A 23,663-nucleotide genomic window follows, 5' to 3' on the forward strand; every position below is an offset into this window, starting at 1 on the left:
AGGTGGTACAGAACACGGCGGCAAGACTGATTCTGAATGCCCCTCCACGAACCCCCTCCAAGCCTTTACTGAGAGAACTCCACTGGCTGCCGATACGGCAACGTGTCAAGTTCAAAACCTGTGGCACCGTTCACAAATGCTTGTTCGGAAACGGCCCCAAATATTTGAGTCAAATACTGCATCCCTACAAACCTGAAAGATCCTTGCGCTCAAGTAACCAACTGCTGGTGAAAACCCCTCTTGTAAAAAAGACCAGACAAGGTGGACGTGCCTTCTCCTTAGTGGGGCCCACCCACTGGAACAACTTGCCCTTTAGCTTAAGGCAAACCTTGAACCACTCCACCTTCAGGAAAAAGTTAAAAACCTTACTATTCCTAGAAGAATAATTGGATCGTTTCTGCTTACCAGACTACAGCTCAGCCATTACACCTCCTCTCTATATACATTCTACGAGCATAGCGCGGAGATACTCCGTAAGGAGTCTATTCCTGCGCTATATAAGAAATTAAATAAATAAATAAATAAGACAGCTGACCCGCTACCTCGAGGAAAACAACATCCTGGACCTATCCAAGTCCGCGCATCAAACACAGTACAGAAACTGCCCTCATCGCCGCCACTGATGACATCCGGGTCCTGCTGGACAACGTCGAGACCGCGGCCCTCATCCTTCTGGACCTGTCAGCCGCCTTCGATACTGTCTGCCACCGCACCCTATGCACTCGCCTCCACGACTCAGGAGTTCGAGGCAAAGCACTGGACTGGACCACCTCCTTCCTCTCCGGCAGAACACAAAGCGTCCGCCTCCCCCCCTCCCCCCCCCTTCCGATCTTAAGCCTCCAAGATCATCTGGGTGTACCCCAAGGATCATCCCCCAGCCCGACATTGTTCAACATCTACATGGCCCCGCTTGCCCACGTCGCCAAACTACACGACCTCAACATCATCTCATACGCTAACGACACAGCTCATCCTCTCCCTCACCAAGGACCCACTCACCGCCAAAACCAACCTCCAAGAAGAAATGAAAGCCATCGCAGAATGGATGAATAATAGCTGTCTGAAGCTGAACTCAGACAAAACGGAGGTGCTCATCCTCTGTTCCACCCCCTCAGCCTGGGACGACTCCTGGTGGCCGGCTGCCCTGGGAACCGCACTGACACCCACCGACCACGCACGCAACCTGGGATTCATCCTCGAATCAACACTCTCCATGACCAAGCAAGTCAACGCCATCTCGTCCTCCTGTTTCAACACCCTCCGCATGCTGCGTAAGATCTACAGGTGGATACCCACCGACACAAGAAAAACGTTCACCCAGGCCCGCGTCAGCAGGAGGCTGGACTAAGGAAACGCCCTCTACACGAGAGCCCCGGACAAACTGCTGAAACCACTGCAACGCCTCTGCATGCCTGATCCTCGAGATCCCTCACCACAGCCACATCACACTCCACCTGAGAGACCTGCACTGGCTCCACATCAACAAGAGGAGCACCTTCAAGGTCCTCACCCATGCTCACAAGGCACTTGTTTGATAGGCTTAACCAGCATGGAGATGCTGTCAAAGTTGTGTATCTGGGTTGATGGGGAAATCACAAACTACTGCAAGTTGCTCATAGATGTCTCACTTGTGATGTCCTGGAGAGAGACAGTTCAGAAGTGGGGCAGTTAAATCTCCTACACATTAGAAATGTGGTCTAGGAATCGTGACTGGTGTAAACAGGTAGAATGAGTGCCATAGAAAAATTAAGGTGGTCCTAGTATTATTATTTATTTATAAAGTTTTATATAGCGCGAACATGACCCACGAGAGTATCAGAGCGCTTCACAATATATAGTAATTAAACATTAGATGGCTGATGTAGGATATAAACATTTGGTATTCGCCATTCAGTACAAAAGGGGGAGATGGTATATGGATAGCATAGGTGGCTAGTAGTCAACAAAGAATGATCCAGGAGGGAATCTGTGCGCTTCACAATATATAGTTTATTAAACAGTAGGAGGTTAAGGTAGTATACATACATTCGGTATTCGCCATTCAATACAAAAGAGGTAGAAAGTAATATATGGATAGCATAGGTGACTATTAGTCAATATAGAATTAAAGTCTTAGGATGTGAACTTGTTCATGAGGTAAACGATGAGATTCCACGTACCACTGGAGGTAGGGAGTTCCAAATCTTTGGTGCGATCCCTGAAAAGCTCTGCAACTAGTTCTCTTTTTATGGAAGGATTGTGGTTTCAGTAGTAGTGACCTCGCACTTGGCAATTGTCTGCATCCTCCCGATCGCTCTAGCTTTAGTGCTATGTAACTTGGGGGTATTGCTGTGCAGGGCTTTATGGGTCATGCAGGCTATCTTTAGGTGTAGTCTTACCTTGTAGGGCAGCCAGTTCAGAGCTTTCAAGGTTGGAGAAATGTGGTTATTTCTTTTAGTTCCTGAGACTTCTATCTTCGTGAGAAGAGGTCGCACCCCAAGCTCCCTGGCCGGACACAGCAGCGCTTGGCTCTGACTGCTTGCTCGAACAAGATTGCTGCCTGGGTATCGTAGTTGTGACTGCTTGGCAGTATTAACAGTGCAGATTGGTTATTTTGCGCTCGCATTGCTGGATTTAAAAAACAAATATCATTGCCTGATTGCATCGTAGCTCTGACTGCTTGCCTGTATTAAAATTGATGCTTGGTTATTTCTGCGCTCGCATTGCTGGACTGAATTATAACTAGTATTGCCTGATTGTGCTGGTACCACCGCCCATAGCGCCATCCATCTGTCTGCCCCAATCTCGTCCTGTATCAGGTTTGTTTATCGCTGCCATTTTGCCTAGAGCGAGGATCCCCAGCCCGCACCCGCCTCAAAGCTGCTCCTCCCTCGCCCCTCCCCCTCTACTATCCACATATGACAGATGCCTTCGCGCGCAGCGGTCGTGCCCCATGCGCGCCGAAGGCGTGCCAAAGGTAAGCCCGTCCGCGCCTGGACCGCGCCCGGCGCCAGAACCCCTGGTCCCCGCAAAATCCAATCCACCCGTATTACATACGACGCCACAACCCTCTCAGCACTTAACCCTGGCCGACTTCCAAACTGCTATCAAGCCGCCCCAGGACACACCCATGGTCCCTTCACCTGCCTCTCCTGCAAATTCGACTGCATCAGGACCCACACCAAATCCACAAACTCCAAACAAAACTCCATCACTAACCACCTAAAGTGCATCCTGATCAACACCCGCTCAGTCCACAAACACCCCATCGAGCTCTGGAACCTACTCAAAACTACATCGCCGGACGTCGCCTTCCTCACAGAAACATGGATGAACGACGCCTCATCAGCGCCCGACATCGCCATAGCCATCCCAGATGCCTACAACATCATCCGAAAGGATCGCACCAACCAAACGGGAGGAGGCATCGCCATCGTCCATAAGAACACCATCCGCATCACGACCAGTTCCGACGACAACCTCGCTTCCGCCGAACACCTTCACTTCCAGATTCACACCGACCACAAAACCACACTCAGAGGCACCCTCATCTACAGACCCCCAGGCCCCCGCACGCAATTCAGCGAAGACATTGCTGACTTCATCAGCCCACATGCCCTCCCCTCCAAAAACTACATTCTTCTGGGAGACCTCAACTTCCACCTGGAAAAGAAAAACGACAACAACACCACCACCCTTCTGGATAACATGTCCAATCTAGGACTCAAACAACTGGTAGACGCCCCCACCCACTCTGCCAGACACACGCTTGACCCTATCTTCACCTCCAGCAAGCACATCTCCTTCGATCGCACCACAGCCCTCCATTGGATGGACCACAGCTGCGTTCACTTCAACTACAAAAAGCCCACGACACACAACCCCCCCCAACCCATTCCCAGAAGAAATTGGAACAAAATCACCACCGACCAGCTCTTCACATCGCTTCTCCAGAACCCCCCTGCCATTTCATCCGACCCTAACCAAGCAGCCACCAACTTCACTCAGTGGATCACCCACAGCGCTGACGAACTAGCACCCCTGAAAAACCATCTAATCAAGCAAGGCAGCAAAAAAGCCTCCTGGTTCAACGATGACCTTAAAAAATCCAAGAAGTTCTGTCGTACTCTCGAGAAAACCTGGAGAAAAAACCCAACCAATGACAACCTAGCCACCTTCAAGAACGCCACCCGCAAACACCATCGACTGATCCGATTCACCAAGAAATCTGCATTCAAGGATCGACTTGACAACAATGCCCAAAACAGCAAGGAACTATTCAACATCGTCAAAGAATTCACTAACCCCACCGCCGGCACAAACGACATTTCTCCCTCCCAAGACCTCTGCGACTCTTTCCTCATTCTTCCACAACAAAATCGCCGAAATACATAACGGCTTCGACAACCAGTCCGACGACATGCCCACTCCACCCATTTCCGAACCAACACCGCCCTCTAACATCCTTTCCGCCTGGAACACAATCACCACCGAAGACACCATCCGACTGATGAACTCCATCCACTCAGGATCGCCTACCGACCCATGCCCCCACCACATTTTCAACAAAGCAGACTCTATCATCGCACCCCATCTCCGCGACGTCATCAACAGTTCTTTCAACTCCGCTACCTTCCCGGCAAGCTGGAAAGTCTAGTAAGTTTGAGAATATCTAAAGGTCTTGCAGTAATCACCTAAGCTAGAACTAGCATGACAAATATTGTGTGGTCTAATATCGACCGACTCTTAATGGTAATACTTTTTTATCCCAATCGTGTACAGGCAAATTCTCTAAAAGCTTTGATGAAGTTGTTATATTGTGTAACTCTAAATGGAGCTGATGACTGCTATCAATGAATTGTTTATGCTTTGTATTTGTGTAAAAATGAATCAAAGTTTTTTTCTACCATGTATTTCTTTGTTTTTCTTCTTACTAGGCTATGATTTCTGTCAAGTGTTGCAGTGGTTTGCTGAGAGGGTCGATCGGATAATCCTTCTCTTTGATGCACATAAATTGGATATCTCTGATGAGTTTTCAGAAGCCATCAGAGCATTCCGTGGTCAAGATGACAAAATCAGAGTTGTGCTGAATAAGGCTGACCAGGTGGACACTCAGCAATTGATGAGAGTATATGGTGCTCTCATGTGGTCCCTTGGTAAGGTGATCAATACACCGGAGGTGGTGCGGGTCTACATTGGTTCATTCTGGTCTAAACCGCTCCAGATCACTGAGAATCGGAAGCTTTTTGAAATGGAAGCACAGGACCTTTTCCGTGATATCCAGGGACTGCCAAGAAATGCTGCCTTACGGAAACTGAATGACTTGATAAAGAGAGCAAGGCTTGCAAAGGTAAAGACTTGTTTGTTACATGCAATGTATGGGAACTGCCCAGTGCAGTTGTGTAAATGTAATTCAATTGTGTAAATATAAGTTTTAATTAAGATGTAATCTACCATACATACAATCAATTAACAAGAACGGCAAAGCAGTAGCTAAGGCGATGGGGGATGCCAACCCAAGGAGTGCGTGTTATCCAGTATTGGGATACCTTTCATAGATTCACTTGCCTGAATTCTCTGTCGTCGAGATGGGAGTCCCACTGTTCCATAATCGAGCAGTATTTAAATAATGCCATAGGCTATAATGAGCCATGTTCTGTATAGCCCATATATGTCCTTTTTAGAAAAAGGGCGAATGTTGAATGCAGCCAAGCATCTGCTAGCACTCTCTAGAACCTTCCCATCAGAGGCAGTTTCCCTCACATTTTCAGCGCAAGTCGTGTGTGAAGGGAGTCTCCCTGAGTTCTACTCAGTTTTCTTCTGCCTGCTAGGAGATTTTTCCAAAAAGTTTTTCATCATGTCTGATAAGAAAGAACTCTTCCATGCCTCTAAGATCTGTGGCAGGAAAAGGGTCCATGGTGATGATCCTCACAAGGACTACATTTATTGCCTCCACCCAGCCCAGGAGGTAAAGCAGTGCAAAATTTGTCACACTTTCTCTTCAAAAACTACAGAGAGGCGAGGCTGCTTTTATGGCTATAGTCCACTAAGCAGCAGAAGTCGTCTGAAGAGGACAGTGATGTTTCGTCCAAGCCTCATAAGAGACCAAGATCTCCGGAAATGGCAGGAAACACCTTAAACCCTCTCCAGAGAGCAAGAGCTCAAAATAGGAGAGAGATTCTAAATTCTCCAGTATTGGAGTGTCTTTCATAGATTCACATGCTTGAATATTCCCTGTCGTCGAAGTGGGAGTCCCACGGTACATAACCTAGCAATGTAGCAATAACACAAGTATATATGCATAAAAGAAAAAAAAACCATCGAGTTTTTCATAGATAGACAACATATCACTTCTATGATATATCATAGTCATGTTTTGGTCCAAATTCCAGCTAATAAGGCGTCCGCACCCTCTTAGAATGTTCTCCTCAGAGGCTCAGGCCCTCAGATTTTCTACCGCACGTTGTGTGAAGGAAGGGTCCCCGGAGCTCTGCTCAATTTTTTTCTCATTTCTACTCAGAAGTCAACTTTAAGGATGTCTTCCACCAAGAAGTCGCTCTTCGGACCTTGTGGAGCCTGTGGAAAATAGAGACTTCATTCTGAAGACCCTCATAAAAGTGTATATATTCCCTATATCCTGAACACCAGGTAAAGGACTGTAAAATATGTAGAACCTTCTCACGGAAGACGCAGAAGGGCAGAGAATGGCATCTCCTTCTGTGGCTACATAAGTTGAAGACTTCAGAGAACCCTCTCTCAGATGTGGAGAGTGTCATCAGTCAAGACTTCTTCATCATTGAAGAGAACCAATGAATATCAAAAGGTTTCTCCAAAACCTAAAGTGGTGAAGAAACATCATGTGGATAAGCCCGCTATCCAACCTTCAACTTCAAAAAGGGTGATTTCTCCCCCTCCGAGTCTTTCTTCACCCTCTACGTCCCCCGAGATCTGACTTTCAGGTGTCAAAGACTCAATCTAGGCAGTTTTTACCTCCGAAACTGCCTATCTCGTCGACAAGCTCGTCGCCGCTTCCCCCGTCAACGAGAGCTGCCGTTATCACGTCTACGTCAACGACTTCAACATGAAGCTGGCTATGATCCTGTCGGCGGCTTCTTCACCGTCGACGTTTGTATCCATTAAGGTGAGGCCTATTTTGTCTACGGTGCCTTTGACCTCGTCGACGGTGTCAAGCAAGCAGAAGAAGAAGATTTTGTCGACGCGCACTTAGTCGTCGTCGGCTTCATCGACTGCGGGTTCGTCGACAGCGGCTTCATCGACGGTGACATTAATAGCTGCTTCCAGGGATCTGGTACCATTGAAATCTTCAAGCTTTTTACTTCAACAGCGACATTCCTCTTTGGATACCCTAATGCCAATTCAAACTCCTTCTCAACCTCCAGCTAAGTTATTTTCTTCTGATGATGAGGAATCTGAGGATGATGAAAGAGTCTGGGCTGCTCGCTACTTATAAAATGTCAGGACTCTGAGAATGAGGACCTAGAAGAAGAAGAGGATTTTTCTACTTGTGGCACGCGGCCTGAACCACAAATTCCTATGGCACAGATGCCTTTAACTCTTATTTCTAATCTCCAATTCATGCTGGATGATTATTACAGCCGTTTTCCGAGTTCAATAAGGCCTCTCCAGCAAATCTAGCGCCTATTCAACCTCCTCTTAATAAAGAATCAGTTGCAACACCTTCTACATCGACGGCCAAGGATCAACAACAGGATGCTCATCCGGTCATAGAGGAGGACAATAACGATGATAACGATGACAGAGAAGAGGGTGAGCTGGATGACAGATCCCTTCTTTCTGAGTGGGACAACTACCAGATTCAAACACCATCTCCTACTCCAGCTCCGACGGATTCTCCACCAGTGGACATAGGTAGTTTTCATTTACTCATGGAAAGATCTGCAAAAAGGTTCCAACTTCCTATGACAACAAGAGAAGACAATTGTTTCTTATGATTTTAAAGATCAGCCTCAGAAACAAGTTTGTTCTATTCCCATCATTATTTTATCTGGCAAAAAGGTCTCCAGATCATGCAAAATCCCAATTAAATTCTAGCTATTCTACCGAGGCTGGATAAGAAGTACAAGGCCCCTACACATTCACCTGCTTGTCTCATTTCTCAAACAAAGCCTGATTCTGTTATTACGCATGCAGCACAACGTCGGGCTAGGAATCCTTCATCTCCGTTATGTGCACCGCCTGACCGTTAAGGTAGACGCATTGATGCTATTGGCAAGAAATGTTCCACTATGGCGGCAACTACAGTTCGTGCGGCCAATTCTCTGGCTATCCTTGGTTGCTACGACCGACAAATGTGGTCAGATATATCAACACTTGTAGATCTAATACCAGAGTCTTCTAAAGCAGAGGCACTAAAAATTCTTCATGAAGGAGAGAAGAATTTGTCCGAAATTATTGCTTGTGCTGTGGATGTGTCTTCCACTGGTTTCCGCCTTTTGGCTGGTGCAGCAGTCCTCAGGCGACAGGGCTGGTTGAAAGCCACGTATTTTCGTCAAGAAGTACAGACAAAAATATTGGACATGCCTTACGATGGAGAATCTTTGTTTGGCCAACATATCGACAATGCTCTTCAAGCAATAAAGAAAGACACCGACACAGCCCGTGGTCTCAGAACTCTCCAGTTTTCGAGGGGCAAGAGGTCGTGGTTCCACTTCTTCCTTTCGAGGAAATTCCAATCAGTATAAACAAGGGCAACAACGTTACTCCTCCCAGAGTCCACAATCATACAGGCAACAGCATTCTTCGTCCTACAGACAATATAGAGGTAAATCCTCTTGCATAGGGAAGGACTTCCAAAAAACAATGACTTTCACCACTCACCATTCCGGACTCCTCCTGCTTTTTCAAGTGTTGGAGGTCGAATCTCCCACTTTTACTCAAAATGGTCACTGATTACTACAGTTCAATGGGTTCTGGATATTGTGCGCAAGGGACATGCATTGGAGTTTCTAAAGATTCCTCCCAATTCTCCACCAAAAGGTCCACCTCTTGCCCACCTGAAAGAACTTTTAAACCAACTCACAATTTTACTAAGAAAAGGTGCGATCGAAGTGGTACCAAAACTACAAAGGGGCAGAGATTTTTATTCGAGGTTCTTCCTCATACAGAAAAAGTCGGGAGAATAGCGCCGTATTCTGGACCTACGTGCCCTGAACAAATACATAAAAAAAAAAAACTTTTTGCATGCTGTCACTTCAGGAGGTGCTTCCTTTACTATCTCAAGGGGAGTATATGACAACTTTGGATTGATTTGATTTGATTTGATTTAGGATTTCTAAAGCGCGTAGCTACCCTTGGGCGTCCCAGCGCTAAACATGAAGCTTGGCAGAACTCCTGGGGCTGGTTTATTGGGGGAACAGCCAGGTTTTCAATAATCTGCGAAATGCAAGAAGATTGTTTTCTTTGCGGATGTTGAGGGGTAAACTGTTCTAAAGTTTGGAAGCATTATAAGAAAAGTGGCGACCGCCAGCACGAGCTTTCCTTATTCTGGGGACGCTTGCTAGAAACAGGGTGTCCGATCTGAGCTGACGGGATGATTTGTGTGGTTTGATGAGGGGTCTCAGTATTGGTGGACCTTTGCCTTGTAGGATTTTATGGGAGATGCACAAGGCTTTAAAGGAGGTGCGTTCTTGTACGGGAAGCCAATGAAGAGCCTTGAGGGAGGGTCTGGCTGAACATCTGGATTTTGTTCCAGTCAGTAGTCTTGCAGCAGCGTTCTGAGTATGCTGCAGTTTTTTTATGACCGCTACAGGTGCCCCTAGGTATAAGGCGTTTCCGTAGTCTAATCTAGACAAGATGAGGCCCTGAATGAGAATTTTTCTGTATTGGGGGGGGGGGGGGGGGGGATGAGCGGTAGGATCTTACGGGCTGCTCGCATGAGCCCAAAGCAAGTGCCGGCTGTTTTTCTTGCTTGGGCTCTGAAGCTGAGGTCTTGGTCTAGCCAGAAGCCTAGGCTTTTGATTTCTTGTTTTGGTATAGGAGGGGTGCCCATGCTAGCTGGCCAGGCAAGGGTTTTGGGGAGTTTGTTGTTTGGGTTGCCCAGAAGCATGATTTCAGATTTATCTCCGTTGAGTTTGAGCCTGGAGTCGCCCATCCATACAGAGATGTTATGCAGTCAGGAGACTAGATTATCCATTGATTGATCAGCCTGGTTGATGGAGACGACTAATTGTGTGTCGTCAGCGTACATGACCACTTTTATGCCGAATGGAGAGGCGATGTCATCAAGAGGGGCCATGTAAACATTAAAAAGAGTGGGACTCAGGGAGGAGCCCTGAGGGACTCCACAATTCAAGGGAAAAGATTTATAGTGGCCGTGACTTATCGGCCACTAGGAAGGTCCTGTGTTCCAGGTAGGATTTTAACCACGCCAGAGCGGTGTTCGAAATGCCCGATTTTAGGAGGCGGTGGAGAAGGATGGTGTGGTCCACCGTGTCGAAGGCTGCGCTCAAGTCCAGGAGATTACTGCCACTGATCCTCCTGCGTCTAGAATGGACCTTGTTTCCTCAGTCACAGCCAGCAGGGCGGTATCAGTCCCCTGTCCAGGTCTGAAACCTGTCTGTGAGTGGCGAAGGAGGTTGTTAGTCTCTAGGAAAGTTGAAAGTTGTTCATTTACAATTCTCTCAGCCACTTTGCAGATGCCTGGGAGGAGGGAGATGGGTCTGAAATTAGAAGTGTCCAGTGGGTCTAGGTGAGGCTTTTATAAGGGTGCACGCACTACTGCACTTTTCCAGCTGGCGGGGACTGTGCCGCGGGAAAGGGAGGCATTTATCAGACTCGTGAGATGGGGAGCTATAGTCGGGGCTACTAATTTAAGTTTGCTCATGGGGACTGGGTTGTCTGGGGATCCACTCTTCACCCGGTTGAGAGTGTCCATCAGCTTCTCAGTAGAGACGGGAAGAAAGGCTATCAGAGTTGGTGCGTCTGGGTCGAAGGGCCCATCTGGGGGGACGGTTGGGAGGTGGGTGGTGGGGAAAGTCATTATGATTTTTAAAATTTTGCTTGAGAAAAACTCCGCGAGTTGAGTACACCTGGCACCGGTGGGATCAGCGGCAGGCTGCGGTTCAGGGACTTTCAAGAGACTTTTTACCACGCGATAGGTTTCCCTGGAGGAGTTGGATGCAGCCAAGATTTTCTGTTCATAATAGGAGGCTTGTGTCTTTTTGATAAGAGTTTTGTATTGTTTTATAGCCGATTTATTGGTTTCTTTGTTGTTGGGGGACCAGTCTTTTCTCCAGATACGTTCCAGTTTTTTGCATTTTTTACGGAGGTCTCGTAGTTCCGAGGTGAACCAGGGGGATTTGTATGAGTTTCTCTTAATAGGGAGCTGTTTGGCGGGAAGAACTACGTCCAGCGACGATTCTATCCAATCTCGGAATTGGATGTCTGCTAGAGAAGGATCTTGGCTCAAAGTAGTAGTGGAGGCTATGAGCTGGTGGGTCCAGGCATCAGTGTTGAGTTTATTCCACGGGCGCGAAGGCGCTTGGGGTGGAAGGCTGGGCCCGGTTTGACTGGTGATAGGGTTACTGAAGAGGATACGATGGTGATCAGTCCAGGGTATGGGTAGGGGAGAGGAAGTGAAGAGTTCTTGGATATTTGAGAAGATGAGGTCCAAAAGATGGCCCTTTTTATGAGTGGGCAGTAGGTTTTTCAGAGAGAGAGAGATTGCAGCGAGATCTTCCTTGAGGTCATCCGCTGTTTTGTTCCCTGGATCGTCAAAGTGGATGTTGAGATCTCCTAGAACTGTAAAGTTGGGACAATAGACAGGCTAGGGAAGTTGCAGTCTCTACCAGAGAGTTAGGGAACTGTTCAAGCGGTCCCGGGGGTCTGTATATAAGTATACCCGACAGAGTTTTTTCCGGGGAGAGATGTAGGGAAAATTGAACATTTTCACAGTTGAGGATTGGACTGTCCTTGAAATGGCAGGTGAGTTGGACTTTCGTGATTATTGCCAATCCACCTCCTGATCCTTGCGGTCTATCCAGATATTTAATTGTGTAGCCTGGCGGAAGTGCTTGAATTATATCTGGGTCAGATGCGGAATTGATCCATGTTTCCGTGAGGAACAGCACTTCAATGTCATAATTCAAAATTAGTGAGTTTATTTCGGTGCTGTGTTTAGGAAGCAACCTACAGTCGAGCAGGGCCATTTTGACTGTCCGTACTTTAGGGTTGGGCTGCGGCGTGTGTTTGTAAGTACAGTGGTTACATTTGTTATGATACTCTTCATGAGAGATTGAATAAAGACAGAGATCCGGAGTGTTTGTTGCCAGTTTTCAAAGAGTGTCTGCCGAGTAGGTAATGGGTGCTACCGTAATAGGAACAGGGGGACTGGGCTCTGGGCTCGTACTGGCGCGGACGGGCGCAGACAGGCATACCTTTGGCGCGTCCGCTGCACGTCCGGTGGAGGCACATCCTTATGAGGACAGGAGGGGGGGGCTGGCCTAAGGGCGGTGGGCGTGGCTCACTTCCCTGCAATATGGCGGCAATTAGTTGGCAGGTCCGCGGCAGCGTTCAGCTCGGCTGCGCGGTGTGGGAGCAGCTCTAAGAAGGGGCGAGTGCTCAAGGATAAAGTGCAACAGCAGGTGATTATTTTAAAAAACAGCTATTAATTCAGTGCTCTTTAAAAAATAAACGGCGTTCGTGGCTCCCGGCTTCCGCCTCAGGAGTGTTGTGTCCGGCTAATGCGGCTTGTTTACACAGCGCGTCTTAAGTAGTCTCAGGGGGGGGGCGTAGCCTAAGGGCGGTGGGCGTGGCTCACTTCCCTGCAATATGGCGGCAATTAGTTGGCAGGTCCGCGGCAGCGTTCAGCTCGGCTGCACGGTGTGGGAGCAGCTCTAAGAAGGGGCGAGTGCTCAAGGATAAAGTGCAACAGCAGGTAATTATTTTTAAAAAAACGCTATTAATTCAGTGCTCTTTGAAAAATAAACGGCGCTCGTGGCTCCCGGCTTCCGCCTCAGGAGTGTTGTGTCCGGCTAATGCGGCTTGTTTACACAGCGCGTCTTATGTAGTCTCGGGGGGGGGGGCGTGGCCTGAGGGCGGTGGGCGTGGCTCACTTCCCTGCAATATGGCGGCAATTAGTTGGCAGGTCCGCGGCAGTGTTCAGCTCGGCTGCGCGGTGTGGGAGCAGCTCTAAGAAGGGGCGAGTGCTCAAGGATAAAGTGCAACAGCAGGTGATTATTTAAAAAAACAGCTATTAATTCAGTGCTCTTTAAAATATAAACGGCGCTCGTGGCTCCCGGCTTCCGCCTCAGGAGTGTTGTGTCAGGCTAATGCGGCTTGTTTACACAGCGCGTCTTATGTAGTCTCGGGGGGGGGGGCGTGGGCTAAGGGCGGTGGGCGTGGCTCACTTCCCTGCAATATGGCGGCAATTAGTTGGCAGGTCCGCGGCAGCGTTCAGCTCGGCTGCGTGGTGTGGGAGCAGCTCTAAGAAGGGGCGAGTGCTCAAGGATAAAGTGCAACAGCAGGTGATTATTTAAAAAAAAACGCTATTAATTCAGTGCTCTTTAAAAAATAAACGGCGCTCGTGGCTCCCGGCTTCCGCCTCAGGAGTGTTGTGTCAGGCTAATGCGGCTTGTTTACACAGCGCGTCTTATGTAGTCTCAAGGGGAGCGTGGCCTAAGGGCGGTGGGCGTGGCTCACTTCCCTGCAATATGGCGGCAATTAGTTGGCAGGTCCGCGGCAGCGTTCAGCTCGGCTGCGCGGTGTGGGAGCAGCTCTAAGAAGGGGCGAGTGCTCAAGGATAAAGTGCAACAGCAGGTGATTATTTTAAAAAACAGCTATTAATTCAGTGCTCTTTAAAAAATAAACGGCGCTCGTGGCTCCCGGCTTCCGCCTCAGGAGTATTGTGTCAGGCTAATGCTTATTTTCATCTTCCCATTCTGCAGAGACACAGAAAATTTCACAGGTTCAGAGTGGCCAGGAAAGACTTTCAATTCAGGGTTCTTCTATTTGGCCTTTGCTCCGCCCCATGTGTGTTCACCAAAGTCCTCGAACCGGTGGCAGCTTACCTTCGCCTGCAAGGAGTGCAAATCTTTCCATACCCGGACGACTGCCTGCTGAAGGCACGGTCATTCGAACAGGCTTCCAAACACACACTATTCTGCAGGTCCCTGGGCCTTACATTCAACAAAGAAAAGTCTAATTATCTCCCTGCCCAGAACAGACTGTTCTTAGGAGCCATTCTAGACACCACGCTAGCAAAAGCGTTTGTGTCACATGAGAAACGTCTGCGACTTTACAATCTGACGACCTCCCTCCTATTAAGAGTCTGCTTCTGTCCGACAGTTGAAATCTTTCCTAGGGATGTTGTCCTCTTGCATCCCTTTTGTTCCCCTCTGCCGGCTAAAAATGAGATCTATCCAGGAGGAATTGGACAAACAATGGGCTAAAATCTCCGGATCCTTCAACGATATAGTCAGTCACATCTCGGATGAAAAAAGCTCTTTTGTGGTGGACTCTCGAGAAAAATGTCTCTTTAGGTCGTCCATTCCTGGAGGACGCTCCAAGTTTCACTCTCACAACAGACGCATCTCTAGAAGGTTGGGATGCACATCTTCAGGAACTAACAGTAAAGGGAAAGTGGAACAGTCAGCAAAAAACCTGGCACATCAATCTACTGGAGTTACTGGCCATTTTTCTAGCTTTAAAAGCTTTCCGCTCCATCATACAAGGAGCATCGGTGTTAGTTCGAACGTACAACACAACGTGCATGCACTACATAAACAAACAAGGAGGCACAAAGTCCATCCTACTGTCCCATCAGGCTCAGCAAATTTGGGATTGGGCGATTCAACATCAAGTCATCCTTTCAACAGTGCACATTCCGGGAGCGTCAAACAATCTTGTGAATTCACTGAGCAGGTCTTCCACAACCAACCATGAGTGGGAATTACATCAACCCACACTGGATCACATTTTTCAAGTATGGGGTTGTCCGAATCTGGATCTGTTAGCAACACATCTGTACCGCAAATGCCTGTTCTACGCAAGTTGGCTTCCCCAACCAAAGTCATGCGGAAATGCTTTTTTGATGAACTGGTCGAAAATATATGCCTACACTTTTTCACCGATACCTCTGGTTCCCAGAGTTCTTCGAAAAATGAGGAAGGAATCCTGTCACATTATACTAATAGCTCCCAGATGGCATCGACAAGTCTGGTTCACGGAACTCCTGCTCCTGTCACAGTGCGACCCGATCATTCTTCGCCCTCTTCCAAATCTTCTGACCATGGATCAGGGCCAAGTCTGTCATCCCGACCCAGCATCTCTATGCTTAGCGGCTTGGAACCTGAGCACTATGAATTTATAAATTTGGACATTCCTTTAGATTGTAGAAGGTCTTGGCTAAGGCTAGTGCAGCTTCAACTGTGAAAACATACAAACGCAAATGATAAAGATTCTGTCTATGGTGAAATGATGCTCAAGTACATCCTATTCATTCCACGCCTGAGCAACTCTTGCCTTTCTTTTTATACTTGGCAAAGACGGGCCTCTCGTTTTCTACCCTAAAAGTGTTTCTAGCAGCAATCTCACGGTTTCGTCAAGATGGCTCTAACTCTCTTTACTCTTCCAGAGTAATTCAACAATTTTTCAGGGGGCTTTTTCGGATGTTTCCACCAATTCGTCGACCACCTCCTCCTTGGCATTTGAACATTGTATTGGCACAACTAATGTAACACCCGTTTGAGCCAATCCATTAGGTCGATCTTAAATACATTACTTGGACGACTTCTCTACTTCTGGCTCTCACTTCCTCAGTGACATACACGCGTTTACTACTAAACCGCCTTTTCTTAAATTTACCAAGGACTCAGTCTTGCTCCGCACCAATCCAGCCTACTATCCGTAAGACTGACCAGCTTTTTGTGGCCTACGGGCGAATACGGAAAGGGCACCCAGTCACCAAACAAACAATTGCACGCTGGATATCTACTCCGATTGCATTTTGCCATCAGCAAGCAGGAAAACCACTTACTGCAACTGTCCGAGCGCATTCTACCAGAAAGGTTTCCTCTTCTACTGCGCTATTTGCTGGTGTGCCTCTTCATCACATCTGTAGAGCTGCAACATGGTCCAGCAAGCACACTTTTACGAGACATTACTGTCTGGATGCTGCTGACAACACTGACTCAGCCATGGTGGGACAGGCAGTCCTACGTAATATTTTTAAATAAGGTAATAAGGTACACAAGGTACTTTTTTCTTATATATATTTCAGTCTTTCGTACTGTGTATTATTATTATTATTATGTTGAATAATATGTACCTTGAATTTTTTTAACGCCACTGCTCACTATTCTTATTCAAGCATGTGAATCTATGAAAGACACCTCAATACTGGAGAAGAACAAGAGTTACTTACCTGTAAACTGTGGTTCTCCAGTATTGGTGTCTTTCATAGATTCACTTGCGACCCACCCATCTCCCCTCAGAGGCTCTCTTTATCTCTTGGCTCTATATTACTCTTGTGCTACGAAAATCTGAGGGCCTGAGCCTCTTAGGAGAACATTGTAAGAGGGTGCTGACGCCTGATTGGCTGGAATTTGGACCAAAACATAATGACTATGATATATCATAGAAGTGATATGTTGTCTATCTATGGAAAACTCTATGGTTTTTCTTTCTTTTATGCATATATACTTGTGTTATTGCTACATTGCTATGTTATGTACCGTTGAACTCCCACTTCGACGACGGGGAATATTCAAGCATGTGAATCCATGAAAGACACCAATACTGGAGAACCACAGTTTACAGGTAAGACACTTTTGTTCGTCTCTTCTGAGCCTTCAATCTCCTCTACTCCAGTGAGGAAAGACCAGAAGCACCATAAAGCCTCCTCATCAGATCCTAGAAATTCAGATCTGAAAAATCCCCATCAAAGACGCCTCCATCGACCACAGTCGCTAGATGATCGACGACAATAAATTACACTATTGCGTCGTTGGTCCCGTCGATGGCAGGTACAACGACAGCGGCCAACTCTGGGCTCATACTGTCGACAAGAGCATCGTTGACGCCTTCGTCAATGACCACCCCATCTGTGCTGTCAACAAAGGTTTCATTGACTAAGATACCGTCAACGACTATACCGTCGACATCCCTAGTATCGTCGTCGCTGACACCGCCGACGACAGCTCTGCTGACTGCAACATTGCCTACAACGACACCGTCGACGGCAGCATGGATTGCAGCAACACCGTCTGCTACCAACATTCCATTGTCAGTGGCCACGATTCCGTCTACACCACCGTTGACAATGACTAAAGTGATGAAAAAATATTTTCATCCACAAATGTCAGCATACAGTAAGATCTCCCCTTTGCCTTCTTCGCACCTATTGGACCTAGAGGAGTCGGAAGAAGAGGATGGGGGAATATATTGAGTGGCGCATAGTCCATCAGAGTTGCACGTTAAGTGCCAGGAAGATGACGAGGGCTATGAAGAACATTACTATCAACCTTATCTAGCACTGCCACGTCATTATCAACACAGTAAATATACTCCTGAATTTCGCCCTAGGAAGATCATCTTACGCCGGGCTTGATTCAGGACCTTCAGGCTAGGGTGGCACACTACAAAGATTTCCATCTCAAAATGTTCACAAGGAGCCGTCTCAGGTTCGACCACAGTCCCTTGAAACATTCGTTTCGCCAGTGACACCTACAGTACCACACCCATCTATACAGGAGCCTGATCTGGTCGACACTTCCTCCTCGGATGAGGAGACAGTAGGTGAAATTCTAGAATCTATGCCTGCAGATCCTTGGGAGGACTACATCATTCTCACTCCCCCGTCACACCATCCAGCGGATACCCCTCCAGAAGACATAGGGTTTTTCCACAACGTAATGGAGAGGGCTGTAATAGATTCCATCTACCCATGGCCGTTAAACATACGGACTAGGAAATCGGTGTGAATAATACCAATATTAGACTACATCTGGCAAGAGGGAGTGAAGATAATGAAGACCCCGGCCACGATACCACCAGTGCTCTCTCGCATAGAGAAGCAGTACACGGCCCCAGAGGATTCACCTTCCTGCCTGACGGGCCACCCTAAGCCGGATTCTGTTATTTCCCAAGCGGCACAAAGGAGATCAAAGAACCAAGCCACCCTGATATCCAACCATTCCGGGCAAAGAAGGGCGTAAGCTAGACATTATGGGGAAGACTTTCTCATCTATGGCTTCAACTACCATCAAGGTGACAAACGCGTTGGCTTTCATCGGCCGCTATGATAGACAGATGTGGTCGAACATGGCCTCCTTACTGGACCTTATTCCTGAGTACAAGAGGCAGGAAGCCAGAAAAATCCTCGTAGAAGGAGAGCGGGCAGCCTCTGAAACGATCAGTTGCGCTATGGACATAGCCAACACAGGGTTTCGCCAATTGGCAAGTGCGGCAGTCTTGAGGCGCCAAGGGTGGTTGAAAGTCACCACTTTTAGGCCTGAGTTTCAGACAAAGGTCCTGGATATGGCGTTTGGCGACAATTTGTTTGGGAAACATAGATGAGGCGCTTCTATCCATCAAAAATGACACAGATACAGCAAAATCTTTAGACTCCCTCCAGTACAGGAAAATACCATTCAGGGAAGCAAAAGGACGTTGTTTTGCCACCTACAGAGGAAACTTCCAGAGAGCTCAACAATATCAGCCCTACCAGCCACAATACAGGCAAGCTTACCAACATGCTAGCTACCGTCAACCTTCCACGGCTGGTTTCTCTCGTTAAGGGGGACGAAAGAGAGAATCGACCCAAGGCTGAGATAACGGGAGAAAGCAATGTTCCCTTCCAGAGGATACTCATCAAAGTCATGGTTTCATGTCAGAATGCCAGTCTTATTTAATAAGTGCCCTTCCTGTGGGAAAAAGATGGCACAGTCAGACTTGCACTCGGTCTGTATTGTGTGTCTACCATCTTCTCACAGACCTGATGAGAGCTACTACTGTCAGCAGCTTTCCAAGAGAACCATTCGGGAGAGGGAGATAATCAAGCTGCATGCAATGCAGGAGAGAGGAAAGGAGTCAACATGTGGCCTGGAAGGACATCCCTCTAAAGAGCCCTCCTCTCAAAAAAGGTCAGAGCACAAGGAAAAGGATGGAAAAAGAAGACACAGGTCAAATTCGCCGTCAATGGACAGATCGACGTCGAAGATACCCTGTTGCTCACCTTCAGCATCAAAGTCGACGTTGAGGCCTCCTTCGCCGCCGAAGCGAACAACTTCTGGTGCGAAGTCTAAATCCAGGCCGAAGTGGACACCACCTCTTAGACAGTCCAGATCCGGCTCGCCTACGACGACGGGAGTCAGACGTTTGATGTCAAAATCTCATCGTCAACAGGAAAGATCGCCATTGAGGATATCGGTGCCGGCGTCGAGATCACCACCGACGTCGAGAGCACCTCAGACAACGAAGTTTACGCCGAAGAACTCAACGCCGGTAAAGCACAGCCGTTCAAGGGCGTCATCGCTGGTGGGCAGGGCACAACAAATCACCGCTGTCGAGATGATCGCCGACGAGGAGGTGGCTGACGAGAAGGTCGCCGATGAGAAGGTCCACGTCGAGAAGGGTGCAAAGGTCGCCCGGCGTCAAAGAGAAGGTCTCCTTCGTTGAGAAGGTCCCCAGCGAGGAGATTGCCGTCCAGGTGGACGTCGAGACTTCCCTCCATCTACAGGTCTCCACCTGCCAAAAGACTGAGATCAGATCGGTCTCCAATACCGACTTCGAGAGGTGCGTCCGACGTCGAGGGAAATCCAGATGCTGAAGTCCAGGAGTGCTTCTTCTTCCCCTGAACACTGGATAGTACAGATCACTCCAGAGGCCTCTCCAGCTCCAGAACGTCCTACTAACATCTCCCAGAGATGGTTGGAAAAATAAAGGACTGAAAGATAAGGAAATTCAACTTGGCACATTCCCGTTCTCGTTCTCCTTCTCATTCTCCTGACAGACAAGAGAGACGTGCCACACCTCAGAGGTCATCAGTCTCAAGGAGACACAGATCTAGGTCTCCTAGAAGTCGGTCTACAAGATTTCGACACCGCTCTCCTAGAGAGCGAAGACGCAGGTCACCTTTGTGGTCCTCTGACTCCAGACTACTCACCAACTCTCTCAGCTACTCCACCGACTAGGGTGTCACCAGTGGATGATATCGTGACTTTTATGAGGTCTTGTGCAGAGGGGCTACAAAGCTAAACATTGAAATGCCTTATTCTGCACCTTCAACATCTGTGATCTTTGAGACTCTGTATCACAGGCCCCCCTCTAGACTTCTATTCCCTCTGGTACTTGGATTGCGAGAACCGGCTCTCCATACACTCCTAACTCTGGCTTCAGTGGGAGCAGAACCTTCACGGATAGCAAAGAAATATAGGGCACCACAATAGGACCCGTTATTTCTTAGGTCTGATCCACCACCTGACGCTGTCATCGTGTCAGCGGCTAGAAAGACTCACACTGGGTCATCATCTTCTGCTGTTCTCTGATAAGGACAGCAAAGCCATGGACTCAATTGACAAAATAATGTGCAACACATCTGCAGCTTACATGAAGGTGGCCAGCACTTCATCGTTGTTGGGCTAATATGACCACTCTCTTTGGGACTCGCTATCACGAATTGCAGAGAAGCTACTGAAGGAAGACAGGCAGGATTTTCAAGAACTCCTACATGAAGGGGGTCTTGTGGCTAATCGGGTCATAAGCGCAGCAGCAGACGCCTCATATCCTGTGGCTCATGGTTATTCTCATGGAATCTGCACCCGTCGATCCTCTTGGTTAAGACTTACAGGGTTGAAACCAGAGGCCCAGCACAGGATTCTCAACCTTCCCTTCAATGGACCATTACTCTTTATCTCTCATGCTGACGATGATATGTCTCGAATGAAAAACGAACTAGACACCTTGAAGGCTGTGGGGTTAGAGAAGAGAAAAGATTTCAGGGGTCGCTACCGACCATATGATTGGCGCCAATACCAGCAGAGGGTTCAAACCCCTAACTGGTCTTCACAGCACCATCAAGCGAGATCTTACTACCACTAGCGTAGACTTGGTAGAGGAAGAGGAGGCTCAAGACAGACAACCCCAGCAGCTAAACAACAGGCTAAGCAGTGAGTGCTTGCTTCCCCCAACTCCGTTACCCACTCCGGTGGGGGGAAGTATAGGTTTTCACTTGGACAAGTGGACCAAAATAACGCAGGACAAATAAGTGCTCAATATCGTGAGAAATGGGTACTCAATCAGATTCAAGTCACCTCCACCTTCGGGACCTCCTCGGAAAATTAAGGTAAATTGCATAAGTATGCTAAGAGTGGAGTTCTCCACCCTGCTACAAAAACATGCCATCAAAGAGGTTCCCTGGCACCAACGTCGACCGGGTATCTATTCCCGTTACTTTATGGTCCCAAAGAAAGGTCCAAACAAGGAGTTCAGGCCTATATTAAATCTCAGACTATTAAACAAATTTGTACTCGGAGAAAGGTTCAGAATGTTGGCATTACACCAAGTCAATCCACACATTCATCAAGGAGACTTGATGTGTTCCAAAGAGCTTCAGGATGCTTATTTTCATCCCAATCTCTTGGAAGCATCGGAAGTTTCTAAAATTCAGAATACAATCAGACCACTTCCAGTTCAAGGTCCTGCCTTTCGGGCTAAAGTCTGCTCCTCGCACCTTCTCGAAATGCATGGCGGTGGTAGTGGCGTTCTTGAGGAAAATGAAGTGTGCGGTTGGGATTGGGAAAGTACAATTGTGTCTCTCTTGCAAGAGACTTCTTGAATTTGATATAAAAAAACAGAAGTCTCACTCACAAGCGAATTTACAAAACTGGGCCTGCTTCTCCACATTGGTATCCCCCTATTTGTTGAAGAGATCACAACGGTCTTGGTCAGCGTTGTTGCCGAAGGTCCCAGTGGATAAATGTGCAAGGGCAGGTAGGTCAACCTTTTGGGTCTTAGATGCCAGACTCTAAAACTACCTCCAAATTGACCTCTGTGCCATATTCAACTTTAACACAACGAGGGGTAGAGAGGAAAGCACCCGACACAAATACATTAACAGACATGTAGTGACAAAACTAGTATGTTTTGAAAAATGCCCTCACTCACACACAAATGAGTGTGACATGCTTCATCATCGGGTCTGCTAACAAAACGCACTGGCGTAGCCACGCACATGACGGAGCATAGGGAGGGGGAAACACAAGACAAACACAAAAGTGACAAAAACAGTGATAACAAAGGGAGTGTTACCCTGTGACCGGGTACAGTGATAGAAGAAAGTGCAGTGTTAGAAAGTGCTTAAAACTGGCTCATGGATACCTTTTGGACCTTTATTCATAGGTTCTATGGCCAAGATTAAAATAGTGAAGGATGAGAAGTTTTTATAGAGAATGTCAAGTTCCCAAAACACCCCTCCCTAAACTGCCAATGCCAACATGTTTTGACCGTCTTACTGTGCCTCTAGTGAACAGCTCACGCCGGTCTTCATCAGGACGTTTACCAGTCCAAGTCCACTCTCCCACCTTGCCTAAGTCCAGTTAATAGATGGGGTGAAATGATCATAGTCGATCAGAAACGTGTGGAGGTAGATCCCGCCTGACACAGGATATATATACTGCAGAGAAACACAAAAACGATATAGCCATATGCTGTGACTTGTTTATCATGTTGTTTAGAACATCCAATCACATAGGTATGTTTTTTAGTATGTCCCTACCTCCTAATGAGTTTCAAACTGTTAACACTATCAATGCTAAAGCAATTCCCGCTTGGTGCTGCCCTTTTTTGAATCCCATTGTTCATGACGAGCTCAGCTCGTCATGAGCACACAAGCAGTGTACTGCATGACGAGCTGAGCTGAGCTGAGCTAAATAAAAACAGTCCCTCACTTCAGCTTGTTATATAATAATAACTGCCCTCCGTGCCACAATATGGTTCTCCTGTTAATATTAAAATGTATTGCTGCTAACAACCTCTACATCCTCTTTTAGTCAAACCGATTATTGTTGTAGAAAAGATTTGTACAGGGGAGTATAAGCAATGACGTCCCCATGTACCGGCAACTTACCGAGTTTAATAGTGAAGTAAACTCGAACAAGCGCCAGGAAGGGCGAACTCCAAAGAACACAACCTGTGTTCGGGAAGACAAAGGAGCAAACCTGTTAATGGTTAACAAAAGGAAACCAGGTTCTCATGTTACTGAGTCACCCCACGGTCTTCGCCGTGCAATAGTTTATTAGATCAAGACGGTAAAAACAATCAAACAGACCCCACCCTGCCTCCTTACTGTTCCGATGGCAGTCCGCACCGATGGTGCCTGCTCCTGTGGCGCCGCGTAGGGTATTTCCATGATGCTGACTCTGCCATTAAATGCGCCCCTTAATGGCAGAGGAGTGGTTTTCCCATTCCGGAGTGCGCACAGACTGTTTGTTCAGCCCTCTCTGGCTGCCCAAACAGTCATGTGCACTCTGCCCTTCTCCATCGAGGAATACAGCCTGCATGGAGAATATGCCCACCCCACTAGCCCCTGGATGGGTGCCGTCCCGACCAATCACAACTCTGCATGCAGCGTTGTGATTGGCTTTGGGGAGGGAGCCCAGCTGCCACTTTCATGTGCCTGGAGACAGGAGAGCAGGAGGAGAGAAGAC

At 47.7% G+C, this 23,663-nt stretch overlaps 1 protein-coding gene across 1 annotated transcript in view; it reads left to right on the forward strand.

Moving 5' to 3' along the window:
* Window positions 1-23,663, forward strand: part of EHD4 (EH domain containing 4) — a 183,177-nt gene that overhangs the window by 83,995 nt on the left and 75,519 nt on the right. Inside the window, exon 4 of the mRNA XM_078659642.1 lies at window positions 4,917-5,329. Coding sequence (XP_078515768.1) covers window positions 4,917-5,329 — 413 coding nt within the window. The remainder of the gene's footprint in view (window positions 1-4,916; window positions 5,330-23,663) is intronic.

Source organism: Lissotriton helveticus, chromosome 9, assembly GCF_964261635.1.
Source record: "Lissotriton helveticus chromosome 9, aLisHel1.1, whole genome shotgun sequence".
Taxonomy (NCBI): Eukaryota; Metazoa; Chordata; class Amphibia; order Caudata; family Salamandridae; genus Lissotriton; species Lissotriton helveticus.